Source organism: Zingiber officinale, chromosome 1A, assembly GCF_018446385.1.
Source record: "Zingiber officinale cultivar Zhangliang chromosome 1A, Zo_v1.1, whole genome shotgun sequence".
In the NCBI taxonomy this organism is placed as follows: Eukaryota; Viridiplantae; Streptophyta; class Magnoliopsida; order Zingiberales; family Zingiberaceae; genus Zingiber; species Zingiber officinale.
Genome location: NC_055987.1, coordinates 152,455,775 through 152,469,343, shown reverse-complemented (window position 1 = coordinate 152,469,343; position 13,569 = coordinate 152,455,775). Strand labels below are relative to the sequence as shown.

The following is a 13,569-nucleotide window of genomic DNA, read 5'->3' as shown; positions in this document are numbered from 1 at the left end:
TTGCTACTGTGTCCTCCAGTGAGACTCAATGACCAAAAAAAATAAGAAAAAGAGCTGGATTCGACAATAGATACATGAACAGTCGACCTACTGCACATTTATCTGTCTCCTGCCAAGGCTGCAGCAGTGGTTAAAGCTCTCTCCTAAATTATCCATGGTCCGTAACAAAGTACAAAAACAAAGTTATTGAGGCCTCAGCTAGCTACATACACGTGCAGTAGTTATTTGAGGTGGCTAAGGCCTAAGGGAGATAATTGACTTACATGGATACCTATTCCTTCCAGATAGGTGGGAATCTCTCCTAGTTGCCTCACCTATACGTACTAATTGACGACGCTACATGAATGTGGCCTCTCTTAAGAGTTTAGTCTCTTCACGCGTCTACTTGACAATGAAAGCCTGAAATGAAAGAAAAAGTTGTTATTCTCTTTTATATAATGTGTTCATTTTTTTAAAATTTATTTAGAATGGCTATGCACGCTATCGATCTCCACTTGCTTTTTGAAAACTTTTCTTTTTTCTCATCAAAGTGCATGCACCTCCACTTGCTAAGTGTAGTCTTAAAGTGACTCCATATTTTTCTTCTTCTATTTCTCTAAATTCAGGGGCTCAATGTAAAACTCCTGAATCATCAGACCTATACATCTAAGAAAAGAGTAGGTTTTAATCTAAATGCTATTTTACATGTATTCATGCGAAGGCTCCTAATATAATCTTTAACATTCTTTAGTAAAGATTTTGATTAGTTTGATTCTCCAACTTATTGCATCACATCCTATCCTAATTTGGCCAGACTTAAAAAAAAAAGGTCTAATTTTAAGGGTTAAATGTGCCTTTAGAAATGGCATAAAAGCTTAAAAGCTTTCATCAATGATAGGAAATGCTAATAATTCTTATTTATTATAAATACACATCACAAGTCATTCTATTTGACATTTGTATCTTGCCATCTAACGTTCACTGTCAATATATTTATAATTTTTTTCCTTCTTCTTCCTACATATGTCACATTAACATGACAAGCATTCATGATTAACACCTGCTCAATTTTTTTTTATAAAAAAAATGAGCGATCCATAGATGATATTGATTTAATCAACTAGAGTATTAGTCAAATCAGAACTCAATTTATTATTTTTTGTCAGTATATTAACTCATTGCAACAGCTACAAACCAAATCCACTCGATTGGTTGGCTTTTAGTTCCTTCAGATAATCTCAAAATCATGATTTTTGTTAGATTAGCATTTAGTCATTTAGTAATAACATAACCCTAAATTCAAACAAGTTTAGGACATGGAAATTCTTTCGATTAGTTTGTCTTTCAAATTCAAATAAACCAAATATATATGCATATATGGCATGTCAGTCAAAACACTAAAATTCGATTTATGGTGGGTTCGAAAGAATTGGATAGAAAAGAAACCCTTCGAATCAAAGCTCTACGACGTTCACGTTCTTCTCACGTGCTCCCTACCCTTTACATATTCGCTTTTAATCCAACTACAGGAATCATGAGTTTACTATTTGTTTGAAGGTGCACTGCACTGTTGCATGATCACTGGCTGGCACATCAAGTGCATGTTGTTGGTTTTCATGATTGACTTAGCATCGATGGAGCTAGCTAGCAAGAAAATTTGTCTTCAAAAATAGAATAAAATCATATATATATATATGTTCGTGACAATCACACTAGATCACAATTAAGGACTCGAGTTACACTAATTATACCTACTGATTAACTAATCTCCAAAGTTCCAACGGAGGGAATGATCTTCTTCTACCTTATATTCCATGTAGCCTCTCAACATGCCATAGAGTTCATCCACATCCCAAACGCTTTCCTCATGGCCATTACTTTTGCAGCCGGTGTAATTATTGAAGGCCGGATCAAAGCTGACAGTGTCCGACGTGGCCGTGGTGGGTTCCGATCCATAGCCATGCGTATAATTACTTTGAAACGGGTCGAGCTCGTGCTGAATGCTGCAGGCGAATTGGGGCAAGCTAGGGATCATGATCAGTTGGGAGTCGTCGCGGTTGCGGGATGACTGGGAGGTTGATTCTTGATGAGGAAAAAACTGAGGAGGAGGAGGAGGAGGAGGAGGAGGAGGAGGATCGGGTGGGTCCAGTGAGGAATACTGCAAAGAGTGAGCGGCGGTGGCGGCGGAGGTCTTCTCCAGCAGCCGCGGCATCCAGTAGCAGCGGACAGCGTCGTGGAAGACGCTGCTGTTGGCGTCGACCCGCAGCTGCCGCGCCTGCTTCTGCACCCGCGTCCGCCAGTAGTTCTTGATCTCGTTGTCGGTTCTCCCTGGTAAATACTGCGCGATCCGCGACCATCTGCAGAGAGAGAGAGAGAGAATTAACAAAGCAACTGCATATATACATATATACATATACAATAATTCACATCGATCAACTACCTGTTGCCCCACTTGGAGTGGAGTTCGAGGATTAACAGTTGCTCCTCAGGGGAGAGATTGCCGCGCTTTATGTCCGGCTTAAGATAATTCAACCACCGGAGACGGCAGCTCTTGCCGGTTCTCTTCAGCCCTATATATAGTAATATATATATAAACAGATTATATATATATCAGGAGAGGAAATTTGCAGGTATTAGCTAGGAACTTAGGTTGAGCGTCACTTGACCTGAGGACCTAGCGAGGAGATTCCAGCGACCTTCGCCGTGGCAGGCAATGTAGTGGATGAGGAGATTGTCCTCCTCTAGAGTCCAGGGGCCTCTCCGTAGCTCCATCTCCTGACATTGGATGATGGATGATGAACTACTTTTACCGGACATTATTATTCTTGCCGTAGTTGTAGCTGTAGCTGCATCCGCAGCTGCAACTAGCTCGTAGATAGCTAAAAAGGCTCCCTAATTAATTATGCGTGTGTGTAGGTCGGGCCAGGGATTTATCATCAGCGCGCAGGCGGCTATGCGAATGAGAAAAAGAACAAAATCGAGAGAAAGAGAGTCATATAATCAATAGGGGAGAAGGCTGAGTTTACAAGTTATATAGGGAAGGAATTTTAGTAGGCTTAGGGTGGAAGTGGCATGCCAGGATAGATGGCTAGCTAGCTAGCTAGCTATCAGAAGGTGTGCGATACCTATTGGCGTTGAATTGAGAAGGAAGGAATTTTTGGAGTCCGGTCAAAAACTTGCAGTTTCCAGAGTTGGGATAATGATGGGAGGCCTGGGGAGGGGAAGCCGGGTGTCGTGTAACCAGTACTCGGTGGGAATCAAACCGTAGAATCATCTCCTTGAAGATGTTCAATGCACAGTTTGGTGCTCGAGTCGCCCTTCAAATTGAAGACCCAAGGAGAATGAATCGTTCATCTCCACGCTTAACAAGCAAACAGAGCTAAAAGAAGGTGGATCAAGATGAATCTTTTGGCTCTTGTGCGTTGTTACCAAAGGCGCCGAGCCACGTTAATGACTACCCGGGCTACAACTTGGGTAGCCAACGACAGTGAGAAAGGAATTACAATGGAAGAAAGGGGAAAAAAAATGAGGAAAATGGGCGGCTAGCTTAGGGCGGCAACCTCGGCGTTCACGGCTAACCCGGGGTGGCGACGTTGGATTCGACGACTAGTCCGAAACAATGACGTTGACGATGATCTACTTCAACGCTTGTAACCCACATCTTGAGATCAGTCTGAGTAGTAAATCCGGGCTGGCTCCACCATTGGTAGTTACAGTTAGATTATATATTTATTTGTTTATAGCTTTTAGGATCATTTGAATTTTTTCCTTTTTTTGTATAGAGTTTAGGGTTTCTTAATTTAACTATATAAGATCTTATACTCCGTATCAATTGTGAGATCTAATAATATGATTAGTTTTTTTCTTCTCTTAATTTCTACATGGTATCAGAGTGGTTCTTTTTCTCTAATCTAATTTTTTTTTACCTCCCCTTGTTATTATTTTCTGTTGTCGCTGTTGTCTCCTACTGCTTCTATTGATTTCGGTGCCAATGTCATTTTCTACTGATTTTGACACCGACGCTCTGTGCTACTGATTTCTATATTTAACATCCTTTTTTGTCTCAGATTATTTGTGTGATCACAGGTCGTCCTGATATCAGTTTTTACGGATCATACAAATATGTATCCTTATAGTTTAGTTATTCTAAGAATTATTCGTTCTATCATCATGCCTGGTCGTGCAAATGCCTTATGGAAATCTGATTTATATATGTTTGAGTAGTTTCAACAGTTCCTTACTTCACAACCCTCTGCCATGCCAGCTTCCTCTCATATAGATTTGTTGTCGTATGGTATTTCGATATATCTTCATCCTTGTAGAATTTGGACTTTGGTGCCTCCCATCATATTGTTAGGACCGAAAAGTAGCTAGAGGGGGGGGGTGCTCGTCGTGCTTCGTTGCTTGTTTCTTCAAAGTGATGCGCAGCGGAATACAAAGAAACAAACTACAACAATGCTAATAATAGGATTTTACTTGGTATCCACCTCACAAGAGGTGACTAGTCCAAGGATCCACGCACACACACACACACACCTCCACTAATAAACACTCCTTTTCGGTAACTACCGAAGGCGGAGAAGCCCTACAAGTCTCTCAATACAAGTAGAAGAAAGGGTAGTAAAGAATAAGCAAAAGCTTACAAGAGATGCAGTAAAAACCCTAGCTTCTTCTTCTTCTCGTTGCAACTCGCCTCTTGACTTGGATGAACCTCCAAGAACCTTCAAGAACTGGCGGTGATGAGCTTAGAGAGTGCTGGGGAGGAGCTGTGTTGAATCTGGAATGAATCGGTGAAGTTCTGCCGAAGGAAATGAACGCCTGCTGCTTAAATCGACGCTAACGGTCGAATCCCGATCGATTGGAATGCTCCCAATCGATCGGGGAGGCTTTGGATCGATCCACGGATCGATCCAGAGCGCCTGGATCGATCCTCGGATCGATCCACGGATCGATCCAGCGCTTATCGCGCGAAGCAGCAGCGTCCCAATCGATCCACTGATCGATTTGGACCTCTAGATCGATCCACCGATCGATCCAGAGGGGTTCTGTTCGCGGGGACTCACCGGATCGATCGGCCGATCGATCCAGATCTTCTGGATCGATCCACTGATCGATCCAGATCTGCTGGATCGATCCACGGATCAATCCAAACCTGCTGGATCAATCCACGGATCAATCCAAACCTGTTGGATTAATCGGCTGATCAATCCAGATCTTGGTTTTTGCCCAAAACCAAGCCCAAAGCCCCCTAAACCAACATCTAGTCAACCATGACTTGTTGGTACATAAGACCTAGCATCCGGTCACCCTTGACCAGCTAGGACTCTCTCACCAAGTGTCTGGTCAATCCCTTTGACCCACTTGGACTTTTCTCTTCTTGTCAAGTATCCGGTCACTCCCTAAGACCTACTTGGACTTTTCTTCCTCGTGCCAAGTATCCGGTCAATCCCTTTGACCTACTTGGACTCTCACCAGATGTCTGGTCAACCTTGACCCATCTGGATTTCTCTTGCCTGGCTTCACTCACCAGGACTTTCTCAATTGCCTAGCTTCACTCACTAGGTCTTTCACCTGGCTTCACTCACCAGGATTTTTCTCCTGCCTAGCTTCACTCACTAGGACTTCCCAGTCAAGTATCCGGTCATCCTTGACTTACTTGACTTTTCTTCAATCAACCTTGCATTGTCAAACATCGAAATCCAAACCAAGACTCAAGCTTGGTCAACCAGGTCAACCTTGACTTGAGGAATATTGCACCAACACATATGTCATCCAATTTGTCATCTTTTGTTTTTTTTTCTCTTAGTTCATCTATATATATTGTGGCTACTGATGGTACTCCTATGTTATTAGTATGTGTTGGTTCAATTGTTACATCTTCGTTATTTCTTACTAATGTTTATTATATTCCAAGACTTACTTTAAATCTTATTTCTGTTAGTCAATTATGTGAGTCTGGATATCTAGTCTTTTTTCTTCATCCAATTGTTATGTTCAGGACCTGCAATCTCAGAGACTGATTAGGACAGACCATAAGTAAGGAGTACTCTATGTTTTAGATCGACTCAAATTATCAGAAGTTGTAGATTCGAGTGTGGATTTATCATCTTTTCATCTGAGTCGTTAGAAGATTTTTATTTGTGGTACTCTTGCTTAGGTCATGTTTTAGCATCTCGTTTGCAGTTTTTAGCCTTTACAGGAGCATTATGACCTTTAAAAAGTTTTGATATTTCTGATTGTAGTGGTTGTAAACTAGCTAAATTTTCTGTCTTACTATTTTCTAAAAGTCATTTTTTTCTTTTGCTCCATTTGATCTTATCCATTCTGATGTATGGGGACCTTTTCCTATTCCTACAAAGGGGGGGTCAAGGTATTATATTTCGTTTATTGATGATTGCACTCGTTACTCTTGGGTCTATCTTATGAAACACAGGTCTGATTATCTTACAATTTTTAATAATTTTAGAGCTCTTGTGAAAACTCAACATTCTAGTATCATAAAGTGTTTTCGTTGTTATTTGGGGGTAAATACACTTCGAATCAATTTTCACATACTTGCTTCTGATGGTACTATTCATCAAACTCCGTGTACAAATACTCTTGAACAAAATGACGTGGTTGAATGGAAACATAGACATCTTGTTGAAACATCCCGTTCATTTTTATTGTTTGCCAATGTTCCTAGTGCCTTTTGGGGGAAACAATCCTTCCTGATGCTCATGTAAATAATAGAATTCCAATTTCACACAATTCATGTTTGTCACATTTTGAAAAATTATATGGGTATGTTCCTGTCTATTCCTCTTTGCGTGTTTTTTGTTGTACTTGATTTGCCCTTCGTCCACATGCAGAGCGTAATAAGTTAGCTTCTCGGTCTGCTCTTTGTGTCTTTCTGAGTAATGATGTTAGTCAAAAAGGATATCGTTGCTTTGATCCTATTAGTCAAAAATTGTATGCCTCTTGTCATGTTGTGTTTCTTAAGCATATTCTATTTTTTTTCTATTCCGGCTAGTTCGTATAATATGACAAAGTCAGATCTTCTTTGCATTGATTTTTTCAATACCGATACTGAGGAAGATTCACCCACAAATCCTACTGGTAGTTCAATTGAATATGGTACTTTGGTTCTCGAGATATTCGCTCCACATGTTCCTCCTTCTGTAACTACCCAATTATCTCCTGAGGTTGCGGATGATCCTTCTCTCTACCATCGTCAATTCACTCGTGTTCGTAAGTCTACTAAACTATCAGATTTTACTTACTCTTGTTATTGTAGTTCTTTTGTTGCATCTATTCATTATCTTTCTGAGCCTGAATCCTATAGAGAAACTATTTGTAATCCACTTTGGCAGAGTGCTATGGCTGAGGAGCTAATTGCTTTGCATCAGAGTCATACATGAGATTTGGTTCCATTGCCACTATGAAAACATACTATTGGTTCTCGTTGGGTATATAAGATCAAACTAAATCTGATGGATCTATTGAACGATACAAAACTCGTCTTGTTGCTAAAGGTTATTCTCAGGAGTATGATATGGATTATAAAAAAATATTTGCTCTTGTTGCAAAAATGACAACTGTTCGTACTCTGATTGTTGTTGCTTCTGTTTGTTGATGGAGAATATCTCAGATGGATGCCAAGAATGTATTTCTAGATGGTGATTTTCATGAAGAAATTTATATGACGCCTCCTCCTGGTATTTCACACAAACCCAGTGAAGTTTGCAGGCTTTGTAAAGCGCTTTATGGTCTCAAACACCTCGTGCTTGGTTTAGAAGTTCTTTACAGTGATTACTTCGTTTGGTTTTCATCCTAGTAATCATGATTCAATATTGTTTGTCAGATGTACGAGTGCAGGTTGTATTCTTTTATCATTATATGTTGATGACATGATTATTACTGGTGATGATTCTGATGGAATTGCTTTCTTGAATCTGAACCATTGTTTTGCTATGAAAGACTTGGGTATACTACGCTACTTTCTGGGCATTAAGGTTGCTTATTCCACGAAAGATTATCTTTTATCTCAGTCAAAGTATATATATCTAATTTGTTTGAGCGTGCTCATCTTACTGGTAATAGAGTAGTTGATATTCCTATTAAGACTAATGTTCGATATTCTTCATCTGATAGCTCACCTTTGCCAGATCCTAGTTTGTACATAACTATTGTTGGAAGCTTGGTTTATCTCACCATGACTCGTCTAGATATTGTGTATGCTGTTCATGTGGTTAGTTAATTTGTCGCTGCACCAACTACAGTTCATTGGGCTACTATTCTTCATATTCTCAAGTATCTTCGGGGCACTCAATTTCAAAGCCTTTTATTTCCTTCTACTTCATCTCTTGAGCTGCGTGTATACTCTAATGCGGATTGGACTGGTGATCCTATACATGGATTGCAAATCTACCACCGGCTTTTGCATTTTTTTTTGGTGATTCCCTCATTTTTTGAAAGAGTAAAAAGTAAAATATTTTTTCTAGATCTTCCATAGAAGCTAAGTATCACACCATGGTCTCAACTACTTGTAAGATAGTTTGGTTGCGTTGGTTTCTTGCGGATATGAGTGTCTCTCTTCATCAACTTACTCCGTTATATTGTGATAATCAGAATGCTATTCAAATTACACACAATTCAGTTTTTCATGAGCAGACGAAACATATTGAAATTGATTGTCACATTACTCATCATCATCTTCAAATTGACACCATTACATTGCTTTTTGTTCCTTCAAAGCTACATATTGCTAATATATTTACTAAGTCACATTCCGCTTCACGTTTTGGTTTCTTACCTGACAAACTCTCAATGCTTCCAACTGTAGCATAGAGGGGGAATGCTAGATTATATATTTATTTGTTTATAGCTTTTAGGGTAATTTGAACTTTTTCCTTTTTTTTTTTTATAGAGTTTAAGGTTTCTTAACTTAACTATATAAGACCTTATATTCTGTATCAATTTTGAGATATAATAATATAGTTAATTTTTTTCTTCTCTTAATTTCTATCGTTATTATTAATTAATTAATTGGTATAGTGTTAACTGCTCTTTTAGTTGAACAGTTGTAAGCCTAAGCAAATAAATTGGCTCCTAGGTGTGACGATATTTGACATGCATGTTTTCCATTCACTTCGAGGCTTGCGTCGTCTCCTAATCAATCCAAAACTAGTTTTATTATTTTGATTCCCCATTGCCTCCAAATTAAGATTGAAAAAGAAAGCTCCATTTCCTCTTCCCCAATGTTTAATTTTCATTCTCAGTGCGTTGTAAGAGTCTAGAGTCTAAAACTCATAGGTTAGATTGATCTATATATGTAGTGATGATGCTGATGGAGGTGATGACCAAACCTTCACTTAGTGGTTGTACTCTTCCTAATTGCATCACCTTAATTGCCTGATTATTAACAATTTTACATAGTTTATATATAACATTTGCATCTCAAAGCTTTCTTGTTGCTTGGCAAACGCACAAAACCATTTGGATGATTTAATGAATTACTTACTAGATTTTCTTTCGAAGAAATAAAGAAGAAAATATATTATGGCCAATCAGCCTTCTAGGTCAGAGCTTGGAAGCTCGATTAAGGCACATTGTGGAATGTTGAGTGCATTGAACTTTACATGATGGAGCGTGTTAATTAGTTTAAACCCCACTAATACAATGCAAGGGATTAATTAATGAGACTCGAAAGCTAAGAACAGTTATGGCGCCATTGGGTCAGTAATAGGCCGAGGCCCAATGTGAATTCAGTTAACCAGGTGAGATGAACTAGCTTCTTGATTATCGACTATACAACAGAGTTTAACAGTCTAAAATATTATTAGGGTAATGGTAGCGAGAGATACTGAATACATGATGAACAAGTGAAAAGGGTAACTGAACAAGATACAAAACAAAGAGATAAGAACAGTTCGGTTTGAGTTTGTTCAAAGGCCCACACTTGAGCACACAAAAGTATGTAGCTCATGTGCCCCCGTTCTGTGCCATGCATGGGCTGTGGGGGACAGACATCTCCCGGGCTGGATTAGGGGCGATGTATGTGGTCACGGACATGGTAAAGCCAAGAGACCAAAAGAGTCAAAAGGACACTCATGGGTGGAAGCTAGTGCAATCCCCATGCCCCTCCACGACCCCCTTCAGTCTTTGTTCTTGTTCCCCATCTGCTTTACCTACCTGCAAAGGTGACGACGGATTTACATGGCACCTTCAATTATTGACCCCACTCATTTTCTAGCAAGCATAGACAGGTCAATCATTAAAAATCATGCATGTGCACGGTGATAAGGTTCATATGTTCATAACAAAGGTTGGATTCTTTTCTTTGGTGTATCCCTTCTGAGACGGGACTGGAGCTAATGATCCTTAATTTGCTCTCACGTCTCATATAAGTTTCATCTTAATTAGTTTTCCAATATCTTCCCATATAATGATGATATCGTCTAGTTTCTACGTTGTTTGCCATAAACTTAATAGGATAATCGCTTACACTTTACTAATTCATCTATGATCTCTTTTGATAATTTTTACTGAATCTGAGACTATCCATTTTTAATGTTATCACTAGTACTAGGTAGTTAAACTCCTACATAGGATTCTTTATCCAGTCAAAAAGTGACAAGAAATCAGAGTCCTGTATAACTTTCTTGACTTGTTTGATTTTTCTTTGCCAAATTTTCTTAAATGAACAATTTTTTCTGCTCTTCTTTCGGTCTGGGCAGCATAAGAACAAGGTAAACTTTTAGTTCCTGCTTATAAGGGCGTTTACCTGTACCTTTGAAGGAGATCCGGCGCCTAGTCTGTAGTCATGAAAATAGCTAGCGGCCGAGAGTTCCATTGAGAGAAACTGCATCAGGTACCACAATTAGGCATGGTGATTGTGAATAGTCAAACCATAAATATATTTGTCCTTGCTACTTTGCCTAATCACATGGATGGTGTCTAGCATGTACCATAAGTTGAACTCTACCTTGTCCCCTAGCTCACTATGTGCAAAGCTTGTGGGTTAGCTGAGTCATTGTGTATCTGGTCTATGTTGAAGCATTGTCTGACTGAACTAGGGGACTTTTAACAATTTAAGCTTTCCTACCAGTATTTTCAATAAAGAAATTAATACTTTTTTGAACAAACGAAAAGTAATACCTCAACTTGGTTCTGCAGTGATTGCACATAACTGATTATCTCATCCAGAATCCTTGCCGTGCCCATCATCTGTCATGACTTAGAGGTTAAATCGAAGGAAATTTTTTGACTGTACCATTGGGTCTGAGATTTCTTTGATGTAATACCTTGTTACATCCTGGAACATGATCTTGTAAACACCTCATTCTTTCATTTATCTTCTTTCTTCTCTCCTGCAACCGTACAAGCTTATTGAAATGGACCTATTACATGTTAATACTGCGAGTTTTGTTTCTCTCTCTTTTTATTTATTTATGAAACTATCATATTTTTTTTTTCCACATATATAGATAGATATAAGTAATATGATCCTACCACATAAGCTATCAGGGGACTGAATTTTAGTGCATTGAAACAACTTGCCTACCCTCTCAGCTAGGCTATGGTTGTCAGAGGCTTGGCCTCTTCTTGCCCTTACATGAACCACCTCTTTTTGGTTGTTCTTTTCGTTTGAATTGCATTTGTGACTCTTCCCACTCCCTGAGCCCTGAAACTGAAAGAGAAATCGGTAAAAAAAAACACACACATTCAGAAGCTTCCAATCTAAGTACAAATAATAGCCTATTTCACATACATTCATCTTCTTAGTCTTGATTTCTGTCAATCCAGCCTCTGAGAAAAGCTCTGAACCAAGCTCAGAATTACTATATGGTGCCGCCATTGTCTTCCTTTTCCTTTCTTCATGGATGTGCTCTCCAATTGAACCTAAGACAGGCTGCTGCTTTAAAATAGGCTGTTGACATTCTACGGGCGGCAAGAAGCTTGAGAAGTTCTTGATAATTGGCATTGCAAACTCCTGATGGGGCAAGTAGTAATTATTCGAGCAATCCGTCGACCCTATGCACTGATTCTCTATTACAGCGCCATCGAACTCAGAAAGTTGGCTCGTCAGCTCAAAATCTTGTTCCAATTCCATGAAAGGAAAGGAATGCCTAAGGTAGTCGAATTCCTCGAGAGACTCTCCCATGGAAGTGGAACAGGACATGTAATAGGAACCGAATAAAGTGTGAGAAGCAATGGAGGTAGAGGAGAAGCTGGCCCCTTTAAAGGTCTCTCCATTTGGTTTTAGGTGGATAAGTGGCACAACTAGCTTGGTGGCTGATGTTTATGTGGGTCATCCTTGCAAAGTATTTCCACTGAAATTAGGTTCATATGATGATAATATTTTAATTGGGATTCCGTTATGGATAGTTGTTGAGGTAGACAAATTCTTGTGCAATACATGTCAGAGAATATCATGGATTTCACAACTCCAGTGATCATGATATCTGATTGGTCAAGTTTTAACATATAATGAAGTAGCCTTTGTAACTGTGTTATTTTCAAGTTAATTATAATCATGATTTGTGTCAATCTTTGTGTGCAAAATGCTTGATTGGCCAGCTCGTTCTTATGCTCCTCTCTTGCATGGTTGTGATCCTGCACCAACTCTTCTATCTTCAGCCATGGTGATAGCTGCACTGTGTCTACTAATGAGTAGCAAGTGTACCTGCATATTCAATTAGAGCCATTATTGGCATGAGCAGTCTTTTTTCTTTTTGGGTGAAATACAAAGAGATCAAATATAATGTTTCGACAGGAGCAGAGATTTGACCTAATCTTAAGCAAAATGATTACTGAATTCCTAGTCCTTCCTATCTTTTCAGTATATATTGATTATTGCTGCTTTTGATCACTATAGCTGCTCAATGGAGAGTCATAACAGGGTGATTGTGGGCTCTGACGTCCCTGGCAATAGCAATAAATGACCAAGCCTGAAGCTAGTGTTCAAGCTTGGGGCTCAAGCTATGGAGAGCTATCATTCACGGTGCCTTAATTTGCCTCCATTATAATCCAAAATAAGGTTTCTGCACCCTTCCATGTGGTGACTGGCTAACATGTTCAACGAATGCTGCTTAAAGGATCCAAAGCCAATTACCCTTGTAACTCGGATCTATACAAATGCTAGTTACTGTGTGATGTTGTGGTGGAGGCCTGGACCATATGCCTATTCCTCTGCTTTTCAGAGGGAAAATTTCAAGCTTATCTTAATTGGTTCATACATACATACTGACTTATTGTGTTTGAACGGAAAGAAAATTTCCATTCAATTTTTGTTTTCCACTCAAGTGCCTAAAATTGGTGTCCTTGTCGCAGCCCACAGGTCGCATCAGCCAGCAAGAGGACCAACAACTGTGAGAACGACGTCGGCAAATACGTGAATGCCTGCCATTATGTTGAATGCCATGAGCTGATCTAGTGGGAGAGTCTCGGTTCGATCGGTTAATGGATACGATCATACATAGCATCTGTTGAAGCAATGGAGGTCTTGCTAATTGACCAAATACGATGCACAACGTGAGTCGGTACCGAAAAAGAAAGTAGGACAACTCCAGAGGGGTCCTCAGACAGAAGGAGTTTAAAGATTGTTGG

The 13,569-nt window shown here is 39.5% G+C and overlaps 2 protein-coding genes across 4 annotated transcripts; both read right to left on the bottom strand.

The window, feature by feature from the left end:
• Positions 1–1,624: 1,624 nt before the first annotated feature.
• On the bottom strand, positions 1,625–3,185 carry LOC122011284 (transcription factor MYB62-like). The gene is made up of 3 exons (XM_042567675.1): positions 2,646–3,185; positions 2,420–2,549; positions 1,625–2,336 (listed from the first exon to the last, which is right to left on the bottom strand). The coding sequence occupies exons 1-3, from the start codon at positions 2,794–2,796 to the stop codon at positions 1,742–1,744; spliced, it is 876 nt and encodes a 291-aa protein (XP_042423609.1). The 5' UTR covers positions 2,797–3,185; the 3' UTR covers positions 1,625–1,741.
• A 6,553-nt stretch (positions 3,186–9,738) lies between these two features.
• On the bottom strand, positions 9,739–12,210 carry LOC122037997 (transcription factor BEE 1-like). Of its 3 annotated transcripts, none has more exons than XM_042597527.1 (6): positions 11,732–12,210; positions 11,525–11,644; positions 11,265–11,330; positions 11,119–11,187; positions 10,745–10,822; positions 9,739–10,152 (listed from the first exon to the last, which is right to left on the bottom strand). In XM_042597527.1, exons 1-6 carry the CDS (start codon positions 12,140–12,142, stop codon positions 10,069–10,071), a joined length of 828 nt encoding a protein of 275 aa, XP_042453461.1. In that variant the 5' UTR covers positions 12,143–12,210; the 3' UTR covers positions 9,739–10,068. The 3 variants fall into 3 exon arrangements, with proteins under 3 accessions (XP_042453461.1, XP_042453459.1, XP_042453460.1); XM_042597525.1 differs by having other exon boundaries at positions 11,525–11,650; positions 11,732–12,201; XM_042597526.1 differs by having other exon boundaries at positions 10,751–10,822; positions 11,525–11,650; positions 11,732–12,201.
• Positions 12,211–13,569: the final 1,359 nt, after the last annotated feature.

Excerpts from the sequence above, each read along its gene's own strand:
- LOC122011284 (XM_042567675.1), bottom strand. The coding sequence starts at position 2,796 with ATGTCCGGTAAAAGTAGTTCATCATCCATCATCCAATGTCAGGAGATG. Across the intron at positions 2,550-2,645 it reads TCTCCTCGCTAGGTCCTCAG|GGCTGAAGAGAACCGGCAAG; the intron begins GTCAAGTGACGC and ends TACTATATATAG. Across the intron at positions 2,337-2,419 it reads CACTCCAAGTGGGGCAACAG|ATGGTCGCGGATCGCGCAGT; the intron begins GTAGTTGATCGA and ends CTCTCTCTGCAG.
- LOC122037997 (XM_042597525.1), bottom strand. The coding sequence starts at position 12,142 with ATGTCCTGTTCCACTTCCATGGGAGAGTCTCTCGAGGAATTCGACTAC. Across the intron at positions 11,651-11,731 it reads TCAAGACTAAGAAGATGAAT|TTTCAGGGCTCAGGGAGTGG; the intron begins GTATGTGAAATA and ends TTTCTCTTTCAG. Across the intron at positions 10,823-11,118 it reads CACTGCAGAACCAAGTTGAG|TTTCTCTCAATGGAACTCTC; the intron begins GTATTACTTTTC and ends TACCTGATGCAG.